At 58.9% G+C, this 14,182-nt stretch overlaps 2 protein-coding genes across 9 annotated transcripts in view; one reads left to right on the top strand and one right to left on the bottom strand.

Annotated features, from left to right (window-relative positions):
* The window catches only part of ACTN4 (actinin alpha 4), a 73,365-nt gene extending 71,940 nt beyond the window's left edge, over nucleotides 1–1,425 (top strand). For all 8 annotated transcript variants that reach the window (XR_011248742.1, XR_011248743.1, XM_069550721.1 and 5 more), the window contains one exon: nucleotides 87–1,425. Coding sequence is in view for 6 of the 8 variants with exons in the window: in XM_069550721.1 (XP_069406822.1) it covers nucleotides 87–245 (159 nt within the window). In the remaining 2 variants the exon portion in view is untranslated. The remainder of the gene's footprint in view (nucleotides 1–86) is intronic.
* Nucleotides 1,328–13,485, bottom strand: CAPN12 (calpain 12). Its single transcript, XM_069550722.1, has 21 exons — nucleotides 13,249–13,485; nucleotides 12,773–12,842; nucleotides 12,476–12,594; nucleotides 12,161–12,294; nucleotides 11,171–11,348; nucleotides 10,050–10,124; nucleotides 9,891–9,976; nucleotides 9,745–9,819; nucleotides 8,816–8,979; nucleotides 8,505–8,734; nucleotides 8,036–8,047; nucleotides 7,629–7,837; nucleotides 7,375–7,417; nucleotides 7,199–7,258; nucleotides 6,604–6,661; nucleotides 6,171–6,241; nucleotides 6,019–6,081; nucleotides 5,143–5,221; nucleotides 2,098–2,214; nucleotides 1,942–2,000; nucleotides 1,328–1,855 (listed from the first exon to the last, which is right to left on the bottom strand). Exons 1-21 carry the CDS (start codon nucleotides 13,483–13,485, stop codon nucleotides 1,829–1,831), a joined length of 2,166 nt encoding a protein of 721 aa, XP_069406823.1. The 3' UTR covers nucleotides 1,328–1,828.
* Between the last annotated feature and the right edge of the window lie 697 nt (nucleotides 13,486–14,182).

Consider the following 14,182-nt stretch of genomic DNA (forward strand, 5'->3'; position numbering starts at 1 on the left):
CAGGCACTCGGGCTGGGTGGGCCAGCGTATGTGCCGGGGGTGGGTGAGGGCTGACCCAGACTCCCACCCTGCCGCCCCCCCGCCAGAACTTCATCACGGCCGAGGAGCTGCGGAGAGAGCTGCCGCCTGACCAGGCCGAGTACTGCATCGCCCGCATGGCGCCCTACCAGGGCCCCGACGCCGTGCCCGGCGCCCTCGACTATAAATCCTTCTCCACAGCCCTGTACGGAGAGAGCGACCTGTGAGGCCGCTCAGGGCGCCCCGACCAGACGCCCTCCCCCACAGCCTCCCGGAGGGGCTGGGGGAGCCCCTCCACGCCGCCTCCCCACCGCGAGGGCCCACCCGCTCCTGACTCTGTATCTATGCAAAGCACTCTCTGTCAGTCTTGCTGGGGGGGCGGGGGGCAGGGAGGGGCTGGGGCAGGCTCTCTCCTCTCTCTCTGTGGTCGGCTGCAAGGCTCTTCCTCCCCCTGGATGGGGGCCGGGAGGCTTATCGGGGTCAGCGCTTCTGGTCTGGTAAATATATATGATGTGTTGTTTCGTTTTGGGTTTTTTTTTTTTTTCTAACTTTGTGGAGGGAACAGTGGATCCTCACAGCAAAACAGGCCCCCTCCAAGCCCTAGAAACGGCACCCCCACCCCTTCTCCCCCGAGGTCCCTTCAAGGCCTCCTACATCCAGGCCAAAGCCCGACGTGCCTTGTTCAGGAACCGCCGAGCCTGCAGTGGGCCCCACAGAGGGTGCCCGGGCCGCCCGGCAGGAAAGAGGACCTGCCTGCTCCATCTCCCCTCCCCTCCAGCTTGGCGTTGCCAGGACGTGAGGGGCTTCAGCTCAGTCCCCTCCTCTTCTGCGATAGGAGTGGGGCCAGGCAGACGAGCCTCCGGCCCTCATCCCCAGACACTCCCCTCTTTGCTTTGTCTGGACCTATGTATCTCTTCAGATTTTCTAAGGACTACCCTCCTTCCCCAAACTGCGCCCCCCTCCTCTCGACACACACACACACACACACACACACACACACAAATTCACAAAAAAAAGCTATAAAAAAAATCAACCTTTCAGAGAATTACTATTTACTTTATTAACTTACGGATTTATTATATAAATATATATTCACCTAGCAACATATCTTCGCCGCCTCTTGCTCTCATAATGAAGACATAGCTGATTGGCTCCCCTCCCCCAGCCCCTCACCGATTCTCTCTGATGTCTGCCGTCGGGCATGGGTCTCTGGGGACCGACCCTCCTGAGGTGGAGGGTGGGCTGCTGGCCTAGTTGCCTGTTAGTGGATGGTTTTGCTCTCCCTTCCCTAACCGCCCCGCCCCCCGCCTTATTTTTTTGAGTTTATTCTTGATTATTTTTTTCCCGGTTTCTGGATAAACCTCCCTTCTGGGGACAGGATAATAAAACATGTAATATTTTTAAGGATTCCTACAGCGTCCTCTGTTTTTCTATCCCTGTTCTCCACTTCTTTGGAGAGTGATGATGGAGCACCCCTTCCCAGAGCGAAGTGGGGGCTTGGGCGCAACCCAGTCCTTGTTCCCGTGAGTGTGTGAGCATAGGGGTGCCTCTGGGGACCCACTCTGGGCCAGCCACTGTTCTCAGCGTGTGATGTGGGCAGACTCGTGCAGCCCGCACAGGGCAGGACAAAACAGAGAGGTGCAGGGACTTGCCCAGTGTCACCCAGCCGGTGAGGGGTGGGGCCTGAAATTAGCTCCAGGCAGGCTGGCTTCCAAGGCCGTGCTCAGACCACCGTCCACCGTCAGAGCAGCTGCTCCCTCCCCGCGGTCGGGGCTGGGATCGGGGAGAGGCAGGGATCCCGGGCTGAGATCTAGGAGAAGGTGGCCACCTGCATCCACTGGGCGAGAGGAGACAGCAGGGGTGAGGCTGGGGGGCTCCCGGCACTCCCCCTACCTCCACCTGTGCCCTGCATTCCAGGCTCACCTGTCTGTGGGTCAGGCAGACGACCCCCTCACCCCCATCCAGGTACTGGCTGCAGTGGCCTGTGCAGAGAGGGGTGAGGTGAGGGCCCACCTGCCTGGTCCCGCAGCCGCGGAGACCGCCTCCCCCTGCCCCACCGGTGCCGGGGAGGGCACTCACGGAAGATGCAGATGAGCTGGGCCATGCAGGACACGAAGCGCTCAAAGTCCACACGCAGGCGGCTGTCACGGTAGCGGCTCGTGAGGGCCTGGGTCAGCTGGTTGTTCAGGTGGAAGCCTGGGGGAGGCCACCTCTGAGGCCCGGCTGCCCCCTGAGCCCACCTCCGGGTCGCACCACCCCCTCTGACTACCCAGGGAATGCAGACACACTTCAGGGGCCTGGTCCCATCTCTGCAGTCCCAGCTCTGCCTCATCCCAGCTGTGAGGCCCCGGGGGCAACTCCCTTCACTTCTCTGGGCCTGTCAAATGGGAACTAGGTCAGCCCTGACCCCAGGAGGGTGTGAAGGTGTTAGATGTCTGGAGCTTAGGACAGTCTCTGCCGGCACATTGTTACCTCTGTCAGTGTCGTTATCCCTTTAAACTCAGAATTTCTGCTACCAGACACTGGAGAATACCTCCGTGCAGCAAAGCATTTTTGCCAGTCCCATATGGAGTCAATATCTTGACACTTCACATCAGGTGCCATTTCTAGAGTTTAGAAATCATCTCTGGGGCTCTGCCCTGGTGGGCCAGTGGTTAAGCTCCCCCACTGTACGAGGCATGGGTTCAGTCTCTGGTCCCTGGTCAGGGAACTAGGATCCTGCGTGCGATGAGGCATGGCCAAAAATAAAGCAAAAAAATATATATATATATATGTGTGTGTGTGTGTGTGTGTGTGTGTGTGTGTGTATATATTTAAAGCTTCTTTGACAAGGAATTTCAAGAGAGGCCTTTAAAACCTGGTACTGGTGAACCCCCTTACCAAGGTTACTGGGCCCTAGAGACCAGGACCTGGTTACCCCTCCCCAGGGCCCCCATTGTCCCTATGCACCTGGTAGCCCACACAGGCTATGCCTCATCTGCTCCCCTCATCCACCCAGCCCCACTTGACCTAGGGCTTTGTCTCACTGCCTTCTACACTTGATGCTCCCTCCGCCCAGAACACCATGTCCTCCTCTGGTACACACCTCCTCCAGGAAGTCCTCTCAGATATTCAGCCCCACCCCCACAAGCAGCATCACGCTCCCCTTCTGGGCTCCTGCAGCTCCCTGCGCCTCCCGTCCTTTCCCAGGCTGTCACTGCCGTTAGTGACTGTCACTGCCATTCGTGGCTCTGGGACTAGGCAGGGGAGAGGTCTGGGAAAGGCGCCTGGTCACCACAGAATCCCCAGCATCAGCCAGCACAGGGCCTGGAGCAGGGCGGGGTTCGGGGGTGTCCCTGGAGCAGTGGACAGGATAAGGTCGGAGCAGGTTCTGCCTGCCGCCCACCCCCCCCCCCCCCCCATGCAGAGCCGCCAGGGTCTTCCCGCTGTGACTTCCTGCGGGCCGCTCCTTGGCATTCCCTCCACGACACGCAGCCTTCCGCTTGCCCGCCAGCTCCAGCCTCACACACACCCTGATCCTGGACTTGCCTCTCCCTCCTCCTGCTGATAAGTGCTAAAGAGCTGTCCTGTCTTCCCCCACCAGTCTCCTCTCCGACCACCTCTCCCTCCCCACTTGGCCCCAGCCATCCCATCCCCCCACCCCCTCCTCAGTCCTCCTCTCATCACTGCGCCCCGTCGTTCACTCCTGTCTCCACCCTGGCCTCTATAGCGCCTTTTCACTGCCTTTCCCTCTGTCTGGACAGCTCTTCCCCAGCGCCCCCAGGCTCACTCCCCGTCCTTCAGATCTCTGTTCAGCCATCACTTCAGCGAGGCCTTCCCTGCCCGCCCTGGCTTAACCCGCACCCCACTCACTGCAGGTCCCAGCATCCTGGGCTGCTTCCTTTCCCCACCACAGACCTCCTCACCAGCGGGCACTCTGCTCGTTGGTGTACATGCACCACCGGAACGTCAGCCTCGCGAGAGCAATTTTTTCTGCCTAGACTGACACAAGCCCCCTACCGAAGGATGCTGAGTGAATAGCACAGCCTTCCATCCTCACCTCCTGTCTACCTGGGACTCTGTTTCTCAGGCTCACGTCTCCCCATCTTCTCTGACTCCATCTCCCCCACTGTCTTCTTCGTGTTCAGTCACTCAGTCGTGTCTGACTCTTTGCAACCCCATGGACTGGAGCACGCCAGGCTTTCCTGTCCTTCACCATCTCCCAGTGCTTGCTCAAACTCATGTCCATTGAGTTGGTGATGCCATCCAACCCTCTCATCCTCTGCCGTCCCCTTTTCCTCCTGCCCTCAATACTTCCCAGCATCAGGGTCTTTTCTAATGAGTCGGCTCTTGAGTTCCTTTCTTTTCTTGTATCTCCCTGGACCTTTGACCCCGCCCTTCTGCCTCTCCGACTCTGGGTCACATCGCCCCAGCCTCCCATCCCTCCATGTTGCATCCTTCCTTTTGCTATGGCCGATGAGCCCTGGGGCGGGGCGTGGGGTCTGGCAGCTCTGTGTCTGACCCCAGCCTCCACTCCTTCCATGCAAGGTGAGGTGGGGGGCAAATCGCACTCCCACACCTTTTCTAACTGTGTGGCCCTGGAAGATGTGGGTCTCTGGCTCTGTGCCATGGCTAGGGTTTTGTGCTCCCACACAAATAGAAGGGGATTGTTCTACGTCTCCTGCAAGAACTCAGGAAGGCTCCAGTGAGAGCCTTCATTTAGGTGACCTGGCCTGAGTGAATAGAAGCCAAGTTCCCAGCATTAAGCCCTGTGGGCGCCATTCCACAGGCTCCTTCCTGCCACCCTCTGTATGAGCCATTTTGCAGAGAGGAAAACAGAGGTTCCAGGAGGTGGACTCAAGAGCCCAGGGCCACCCAAGGAGTCCAGGACATTCTACTCTGAGGCCTTGTGGGCTGGGGCCTCTCAGACACCAGTTCCCAAGGCCCCCACTTCCCCTCGGGGGAGGCCCCACTCCCACAGCGCCCTCCTCCCCCCACACAGTGGAGTTCCCCCTTCGGACCTCTTTTAGGGTCACCCAGTTCCTGCACAAACTAAGGTGTGGGCTTTGTGGGTGCGGGGGCGGGGTGTGGGGGAGGAGGGGGAGCAGATCCATCCCCAGGAGCCCCCAGGACCTCTGTCCATACCCGCTGCATTCAGCGCCAGCCTCAGCTCATAGGAGTTCATGGTTCCAGAGGCGTCCTCGTCGAACTTATCGAATGTGGCCTGGGCAGGGAGGTCTGGGTCAGTCCCACCCCCGGGTCCCAGAGCACCCTCAAGAAGGCTGAAAGGGGGCCTGAGTTCCCACCCACCCACCTCCCTTTCTTCCTGGCTTTTCTATGCCAGCGGCTGAACCACTTTGGGTCTCTGTTGCCCACGTAAAGTGGAAATAATAGTACCAGCAGTAATAGGCGGGTTGTGGGGACAACATGAGATTCTACCCACAAAGGGCTCAGTGAACAGTAGCTTGTCACTTGTAGTGTGGGAAGGCCTGTGACTGTTCTCCTCACAGAGGTCCAAAGCAGCAGGAATGATGGCCTCCCAGCCGTAGACCAGCAAAGGCCCGCTCAGGTCACATAGCCAGAAAGGGGCTGAGCTGGAAGCTGGGGTTCCAACCCAGGATCAGAGTGCCCCCTAAAGGGACAAAGTGGCGCTAGTGGTAAAGAACCTGCCCGCCAATGCAGGAGACAGACGCGGGTTCAATCCCTGGGTCAGAAAGATCCCCTGGAGGAGGGCATGGCAACCCAGTCCAGTATTCTTGCCTGGAGAATCCCATGGACAGAGGAGCCTGGCGGGCTATTGTCCACAGGGCCACAAAGACTCAGACACGACTGAAGCGACTTAGCGCACGCATGCAAAGGGACAACAATGGCGGTAGGGGCAGGACATCCTCGAGGCTGGTGTGGTGCCGGCCGGTTCCCCCTTCTCCCCTGGGATCCCGCTAGCCCACAGTGCACCAAGGTCTATTAGTAAAGGTTCCCGGCCCTCCAGGCGGAGGTGCCCCGCCCAGTGCCCTACCTTACCTGCCACTCCAGGAGGTGGCCCCAGAGCTGCTGGAAGTGGTACAAGTCCAGACTTCCCCCATGCTGGGGAGGGAGCATCTGGTTAAGGTCAATGTTTCCACAAGGGGAGCCGAGGCCATTCCCCCTCCCTGGGCACTGCCCCCATAATATACCCCAAAACACTGCAGCAGCTGCTCACAGGTCCTGAGCCCGATTTCTCTGGGGGTCTGGGCATGAGCCCTGGCTACAGGGAAAACAAAAAGATAGCACTTCCCACATCCTGGTCATCACGGTAAGTGCTCAGGATTATTGTTATCTCTGAAAGTCCTGCGACTGATGAAAACTAGCAGAGCTGGGATTTGAACCCAGGCAAGGTGGTCTGGGTCAGTGCTTAGGGCAGCGACACTCCCTGCTTCTCCCTTAGAGGAACGGAGGCTTATGAGTGGCCATGGTCTTGGCCACAGGTCCCATCACAGGATCCACAGTTCTGGCCACAGGGGAGGCGCTGGCAAGCTGAAGCCAGGGTTCCCGTGGCCTTTCTCCCAGCAGCATCGTGGATGGACACACATGGGGGCTCCAGGTGTCCACTCTTGGTCCCCAACTCACCAGGCTCCAGGGCGATGCTTAACAAGATCTGGAGCTGAGGGGCGCCAAGTTCTTCCTCCTGGCGAGGACAGAGCTGGTTGTGAGGCTGCACTCAGGTAGTCATTCAACAAACAGCCCAGGGTGGCGGGGTTGGGGGTGGTTTAGGGGGGGAGGGTGGGGAGGGGGGGAGGGGCGGAGGGGGGAGGGGGGAGGGGTGGGCCAGACAGCGTGCTGGGAGGTGCTGGGACATGGCAGAGCCTGAGAGAGCCCCGGGCCTGTCAGAGCTCCTGGTCCATGGAGGGAGAGAGATGTGTCCACAGAGAGGTCAGGGTTGCAGTGGGGAAGCCCTGGGCTGCTGGAACTCGCAGAGGGCAAGTGGCTGGCTAGCCTGGGGAAAGAAAAGGCCTCAGCCTGGCAGGGGTTGTGAAGGGAGAGAAAGCAGTCCAGGATACAGACTGAGCAAAGGCCCTGTGGCAGGGAAGAGCTGTGAGTGTTTTGGCAAAAGAAGTTCATGATAATTAAGCATAGAGAGACTGGAAAACTAAAGCAAAATGAGATGTTTATGACGAGGGAGGGGAGAGGAGGGAATCCACTTAGCCCTGCCCCACCTCCTCACCTCTCCTGCCAGCTCCTGAAAAAGCTGCTGCAACTCCAGCTCCAGGGGAATGTAGGGGACCTGTGGGGTTGGGGGTAGTTCAGTTCTGGCCAAGAAGTTCCACGCCGCCCCCTTCCCCCGCCTCTCCCGCCCACATACACACACCATAGCGCCCCTTTCCCAGAGCCGCGCCTCACCATAAGCGCGTGCAGGTCGGCGCTGATCACGTCATCTACCTCCCTGCAAATTACAGACGGGAGATGGGGGAGGGGTGCTCAGCCCGCGGCTGAGGATATGAAGCACTCGGGATCTCAGCTGAGACTCAGGTTGGGTTTAGGTGGGATCCTGGGGGCTGGGGCTGACGCAGGCGGGGCTGGGGATCCCGGGGGCGGGGCTGGGGTCCCGGGGCTGGGCTGGGGATCCCGGGGGCGGGGCTGGGTGTCCAGCTCACATGGCCGTGTGGCGGCGCTCAGAGAACACGCGCAGCGTGAAGTCGGCCTCATCGCCGGCACGGGCGGCGCTGGGCACCACCAGGTAGTGGCCCGGGCGCAGGCGACAGCGGCGGCTCACGTCGCGGCGGGCGCAGAATGGTGAGCGGTCAGCGCGCAGCAGGCCGGACAAGTGCGCGCGACTCCGCGGGGAGTCCCACAGGCCCAGTTGCTGGGGGGGATAAGGCAGCGTGACCACCACCGTCCAAGTTCACCCCATCCGACCTCCGACCCACTGCACCCTCCACACCGCCCTGGACAAACCCACTGGTCACCGATCACCCGAAGCGCGCCTCAGGCCCCCAGGTTGTAGGAGCCGCTGGGGCTGGTTCAGGGATGGATGGAATCTGGGGTCTTTTCTGATACCCACCTCCTCTGGGATCTGCAAGAAGGAAGAGGCAGGGGAGTCAGGGCCCCGGGAGGCAGCCAAGGGGCGGAGCCCTTCCGTGCTCCCTCCACATCCCTGCCTCTTTTCTCCCCACCCCACCCCTCCTAAAGGCCCCTTAGTTCCTGACCTAGCCCCTCCTGCCCACCCCACCCACCTGTGCCCTCGCCTTCTCTGCTCCCGGATCCACTCCCAAATCCTCAGCCTTTTCTCCAGCCCTTTCTCTGACTCCTTTCTGACCCCTCTGCCCTCTGCCCTCTGCCCTTCAGCCTCTTCTTGAATCTCTGACTTCCTCAACTGTCTCCTGACCCTGACCCTTGGCCCCCATCCACTACCCCTTCGGCCTCCCCAGCCCCTCTCCACCCCCTCAGATCCCGCCTTGGCCTCCTGTATCTCTATGCTTCTGTGTCTTGCCCTCGACCCCCCACCACCTCTGCTCAGCCCAGGGTCCCACCTGGAACACGTGGAAGCCCACGGTCAGGTATTTGAGGCCCTGGGCCCTCAGGCGCCGCTGGTTGCGCTGGATGAGCGATAGGAGAACAGTGCATTTGGGGGTGCGAGCACCCCGCACGGGGCCCCCTGCCCCTGCTGCCCCCCAGCACCCCAAGGATCCATCCTCGTCCTCATCCTCTTCATCAGGCTCCAGCAACGTCAGCCGGAACTGGGGGTTCATCCAGAAGGTTTCTAGGAAAGGACAAAGACAGGGTTACCCGGCCTGCCACAGCCCCACCCCTGCTTGCCTTTGGGGCCCCCTCTAGGCCTTACCGGCACCAGGCTGGCTCCCACCAGAGTTGAAGCCACGCACCCAGCGGCCTTGGAAGGTGTGGATGTGCCAGCCGCCTCCAGCCGGGCTGGGGCCCAGCACTTCAGGGCTCAGCGAGCAGATCTGGACAGTGTCAAAGTGGCGGAAGAAGTCCAGCAGCTCCATCCTGGACGGTGGCTGGTGGTCAGATGCTGCCCGGGCCCTCACCTCCCCAGGGCCCTAGTCTCCCAAATTATCCCGAAACCCCCTCAATCACAAAGCCCCCTGCATTCCTTAAATGTTGCCAGTTACACATCAGTCCCCCAAAATAGACCCCTCCAGCTCCCCTAGTGCATGCTGTGCTAAATCACTTCAGTGGTGCCCAACTCTTTGCGATCTTGTGGACTGCAGCCTGCCAGGCTCCTTTGTTCATGGGATTCTCCAGCAAGAATACAGGAGTGGGTTGCCATGCCCTCCACCAGGGGAGCTTCCCGACCCAGGGATGAACCCGGGTCTCTTACGTCTCCTGCATCGGCGGGTGGGTTCTTTACCACTAGCACCACCAGCTCCCCTAGATTTCTCCCCAAATATTGAGACCCTCAGACTCTCTATTACTAACAAGCATCCTTCAGACCCTCAACTTTGCCACATTTCGAGAAATGCCCCCAGTGTCACCAGCTTTCCCTCAATTGTGCTAAATATCACCCATCCCTCTTCAACCTGTTGAAAATTACTATGCTTCCCAATTCCCCTAATATTACTGCTAATTCTTCAGCTTCCTAAAATAGAACCCAGCTCCCAAATTACCACGGATATGGTCAGTTTCTCTGCCACTTAGGACTTATCTCCATGAACTTCTTCTGTGTCCCTTCAAGCGAGACTTGCCCCCTTCCCTGATCCCAGTAGCCTGGCACCCCTTGCCCAGGCAGACCTGGGACCCTGTCCCACTCACCAGAACTCGCCATCCTCTTTTTTCACCAGCAAGGCATCACGCCACTCTGTAGGGAGCGCATCCCAGCGTGGGCAGCTGGAAAGACTGAGGTGTAAGGGGTAGGCAGGGGGGAGCCAAGCCACCCACCCACCCCAGATCCATCCCACCTGTCGCTCCAGGCCCCATTCCACTCCACTCGGCCCCATGGGTTCCGCAGCCGCAGCAGCCGCACCTTAGTGAAGCCCAGTGACACCTAAAGGAGGCATGGTCAGCGGGGAGTCTGGTGCCCGGACACACCTTGCCAGCCCACCCTGGGGATTCCTCACCTTGTGTGTGCCCGTGACTGAATATGCGTGTCCCTTCACCAGCCCGTCGTCTGTCCGGTACTCACCCCGATCACTCTGGGCAGAGGACAGGGGATAGTGAGCCACAGTGGGGGGCAGGAGAGTGGCTACTCCTCTCTGCACTGCCACCTCCTGTCACCAAGGCGGGAGTCACCCAGAGCACCTAACTGAATGGCACCAGGCTCCGAGAGGGTCTGGGAGTTGGGGAGGGAAGGCAAGAGAAGGGAAAGAGAGAGGCAGATGGAGACAAGAGGCTAAAACAGATGAGAGAGACAGAGAAACGGGGACAGAGAAAGATACAGAACAAAAAAAAAGAAAGAAAACTACAGAACAGAGAGGAAGAGGCAGGGAAACGCACAGGACAATCACTAACCGAGCAGAGGATTAAGCAAACGAATGAGTGAATGAGTTAGACTGACTCAGCGTATGAGCGTGTGATTAGGTCACAGAGGGACATACGACCCGAACTGAGCCCGTGAAAAGCAGTCACAGAACTTTCATGGACCTTCTAAGCGGCACTTTTCTTCACCCTCCTCCCACCTGAGTATGGGCTTCCCAAGCGGTGCAGTAGTAGCGAATCTGCCTGCCAAGGCAGGAGACCCCAGAGGCTCAGGTTAGACCCCTGAGTCATCCCCTGGAGTCGGAATTAGCAACCTGATCCAATATTCTTGCCTGGAAAACTCCACGGACAAAGCGCGGCAGGCTACAGTCCGCGGGTGTCGCAAAGAGTCAGATATGACCGGGCAACTAGGCACATACCACCTGAACGGTAGGAGGAACCTGCCTCTGGGGGGGTCACTTTTGTGCCCGTGAGAGAAAAGTTTGCAAGTGAATCTAACCCAGAAGCAGGAATTAAAAAAAAAAAACAAAACAAAACACCACATTCACAACGTCCACTAAGCACCTGGATCCAGCTGTGGCTGAAGCTTAACTTGTTCTGAGAGCAAATAGATGTCCTTTTGACTGGCTCGTGTTAGGTGTGTGGGAGAGAATAAGCCAACAGTGAAAGCAGAGAGGAGAACACAGGACACTGCCTCCTTCTAGTCGTGACTGTGCTCAGATCCTGGTGGGGGGCGGTCTCCATGGGAGTCTGACTCTCTCACCAGGGCAGTGGCCCCCACGAGGGACTCCTTGGCCAGGGCACGGCGCAGGATGGAGAAGAGGCCCGGAGGGTTTGGAGTGTCCTTCTTCAGGTAAAGCACCTCACCTACACCCCCTGTGAAGTCCACAAAAGCCTCATTCATGTGGCCGCCTCGCATCACCTCATAGGAGCCGTGGAGCCTGTGGGAGCGGGTCTGGGGTCAGGCATCTGAGGCATGATTGAGTATCTCGGGCAACCCCTGGGATGCGCGGGGTGGGGTGGGGCCCAGGCTGTGAGGTCACAGTCTGAGGTCCCAGGGGGCTATCCCCGAAACTGGCAGACTCTTGAAAAAGGCACATCCTAGAAGCCCTGGAAAATCAGGCCGATGGCTCCTGGGGCCACCAGGAATGCATGATTTGGGCTCATAGGAGAGTTCCATCAGAATTCTGGGCTTCCGGGGGGCTGTGTCTGATATTTTGAGTCTGTGGGAGATTTCTGCTTTGAGGGTGATCCCTGTGGGCCTTGTCAGGGATTTCAGAGCCACAGAATGGGGAAAAGCAAAGACCTGAGGGTCCCAAGGCTTACACCTGATACTTTGGAGGTATCTTGGGTCTCTTGATGGATCAAGAGAGACTGCAGGTCTCTCCAAGGGTAACACTGGGGCCTGACATATGATATTTCAGGCTCCTTCGGAATTACGAGTGTTTAGTGGGATGGCAGAGCCTGGTGGGCTGCTGTCTATGGGGTCCCACAGAGTCGGACACAACTGAAGCGACTTAGCAGCAGCAGCAGCAATGGGTATCTAAGAATATTTTGTGTAAAATATGGATGGAGGGAAGTGTTCATGATTTGGAAGTCATTAGGTGATGGTGTAACATGAGGGTCCTTGGTTTGAGATCTTTGGCGAAGTGTCTAGGGGATCCCAGAAGTCAGGGGGCTCCAGGGGCCCCCTGTGGCCTGAGGGCTGCTGGCTAGGGCTTGAGGTTGCTGCTGGGGGTGTCAGGGTCCTTACTTAGCATAGGCCTTTTCCAGGAGCGGAGCCCAGAACTCGTTCCGCTGATCAGAGCGCACGAACATCAGCTTCCCCTCGCACACAGGCAGCCTGTCGTCCACCACGACATCCACCCAGCGGCCAAACTGCCAGAGCTGGTGGGGGGGCAGGCAGGGCTGGGGTTCAGCTTCCCTCCTCCAACCCTGCTGGGCCCCAGCCCCTGCCCCCCTGACCCTGCTGTACCAGTCCGGGGACTCCAGCTCCAAGGGGACAGCATGAGCTATGGAATCCATGTCACCCTGGGGGTGAGGCATGAACAGAGGAAGCAAGCTTTACCTGAAAGTGGAAGACACCTGCGTAGCCATGTTGGAAGCCCTGTCCCGGGGGTACCACACGGGACAGGAGTCGGGGGTACAGAGTGAGGGAGGCAGCAGCCGCAAGAAACCAGCAGTTACCTGGGAGGAAAGGCTGGGATTAAGGGAGGGGGAAAGAAGGCACAAGGGGGAGAGTCTGAGAGGGGTATGGGGGGGGATGGTGGCGTGGGGTGGGGCAGGGAGGCCAAGGCAGGGCGGCTGCAGGGTCCCGCTGCGACTTGCGGGATCTGGGGGCTCAACATGGATTCAGAGGTCTCACCCAGTCTCCCCTGACACACATCTGTTCGACTCATGTCCTCACAGATGAACTGGGGCTCAGTGCAAAACTCCTGCAGGTGATAAGGGATTCCAGGCCTCAGCCAGGAAGGGGAAGGAAGGAGAAGCCAGGAGGTGAGATGCCTGGGTCCCCTCCTGCCCTCACAGCTCTGGAGTAATGAGTGCCTCCAGCCCCGTGAGAGGCTTGTAAAGCCTGGGGCAGGCGTTTGGCTTCCCTGGGCCTCCCCTGACCCAGGATGGCTGACCGTGCTCTGAGGTGCTCCCACAATGACACTTCCTCCCTCAGACCAGGAGCCCAGCTCCCAACCTCTTCCCTCAGACCCAGGAAGCCAGTTCCTAGCCCCCTCCTCCCTCAGACCAGAGGCCTAGCTCCCAACTCCCTCCTTCCTCAGACCAGGAACCCTGTCCTCAGCCCCCTCCTCCCTCAGACCAGGAGCCCAAACCCCATCCACACATTACGTGGGGCCTCTTCCATTCCACCCCTTTGGCCTTCTCCGAGTGGGGCCCCAGCTGGTCGTAGCCAAGGGCATCAGGGCCAGCGGGGAAGTAAGGATCTCGGAACAGGATCCCCTCATCCAGGCAGGCTGCTCGGATTGCTTTGTAGTTCTGGCCGCGAAAGAGCTTTGGGCCCTTGGTTTCAGGCCCCGTCTCCTCGTTAACCAACTGGATGGTGACTCTCCTGCTGCTGCACGCCATCCGGACACTGTGGGCTCACAGGCTGGCGGCAGGCCCTTTAACCTCCTGAGTCACGGGGGCGGGGCCTCCCCTCTATCTGAACGCAGATGGGGGTCTTTAAGCAGCGAGGAACCTTCCCTCGTTAATACTAATTGAGGGTTTGGGGTTCTGGGGAGCAAGGACGCCTCTTCAGCGGTTTCCGCCTCAAGGCGTGGGCCCTTCAGTTGTGGCCAGGGTAGCAGTTTAATGGGCTTGGCCAGCAGTCGGTTTGGAAGGTGGGCAGAGCTGCGGGAGGACCAGATGCCACTGTGGGAGTGCCTAGGAGGTCAGTGTGGAGGGTGCGTCTCTGCCAGCTTGTCCCTGCATACCTCCCTCTGTGGGACGGAGGAAGGCAGGTTTGGGGAGACAGACGTCTTTACCTCTATCTCTCTGTCTCTCCATCTGACAGTTTCTCTCTCTACCTGCCATCATATCTCTCTCTTCTATTTTGGCCTCTGTGTCTCTTTCTGTCCATCTCTCTTGGCTCATTTTGCCTTCTCTCCATTTTTTGTTTATCTGTATCTGTGTCCCTGTATCTCCTGCTACCTCCATTTCTCTCTTCACACCTCTTCCTGATTCTCTTTCTCTCTGTATCTGTCTATCTTGTGCATGCCCCACTGTCTGTCCCTCGCCATTTTCCCCCCAGTCACCTAAAGGGACTTTGAGCCCTCAGGACTCC

This window comes from Ovis canadensis, chromosome 14 (assembly GCF_042477335.2).
Source record: "Ovis canadensis isolate MfBH-ARS-UI-01 breed Bighorn chromosome 14, ARS-UI_OviCan_v2, whole genome shotgun sequence".
NCBI lineage: Eukaryota > Metazoa > Chordata > Mammalia > Artiodactyla > Bovidae > Ovis > Ovis canadensis.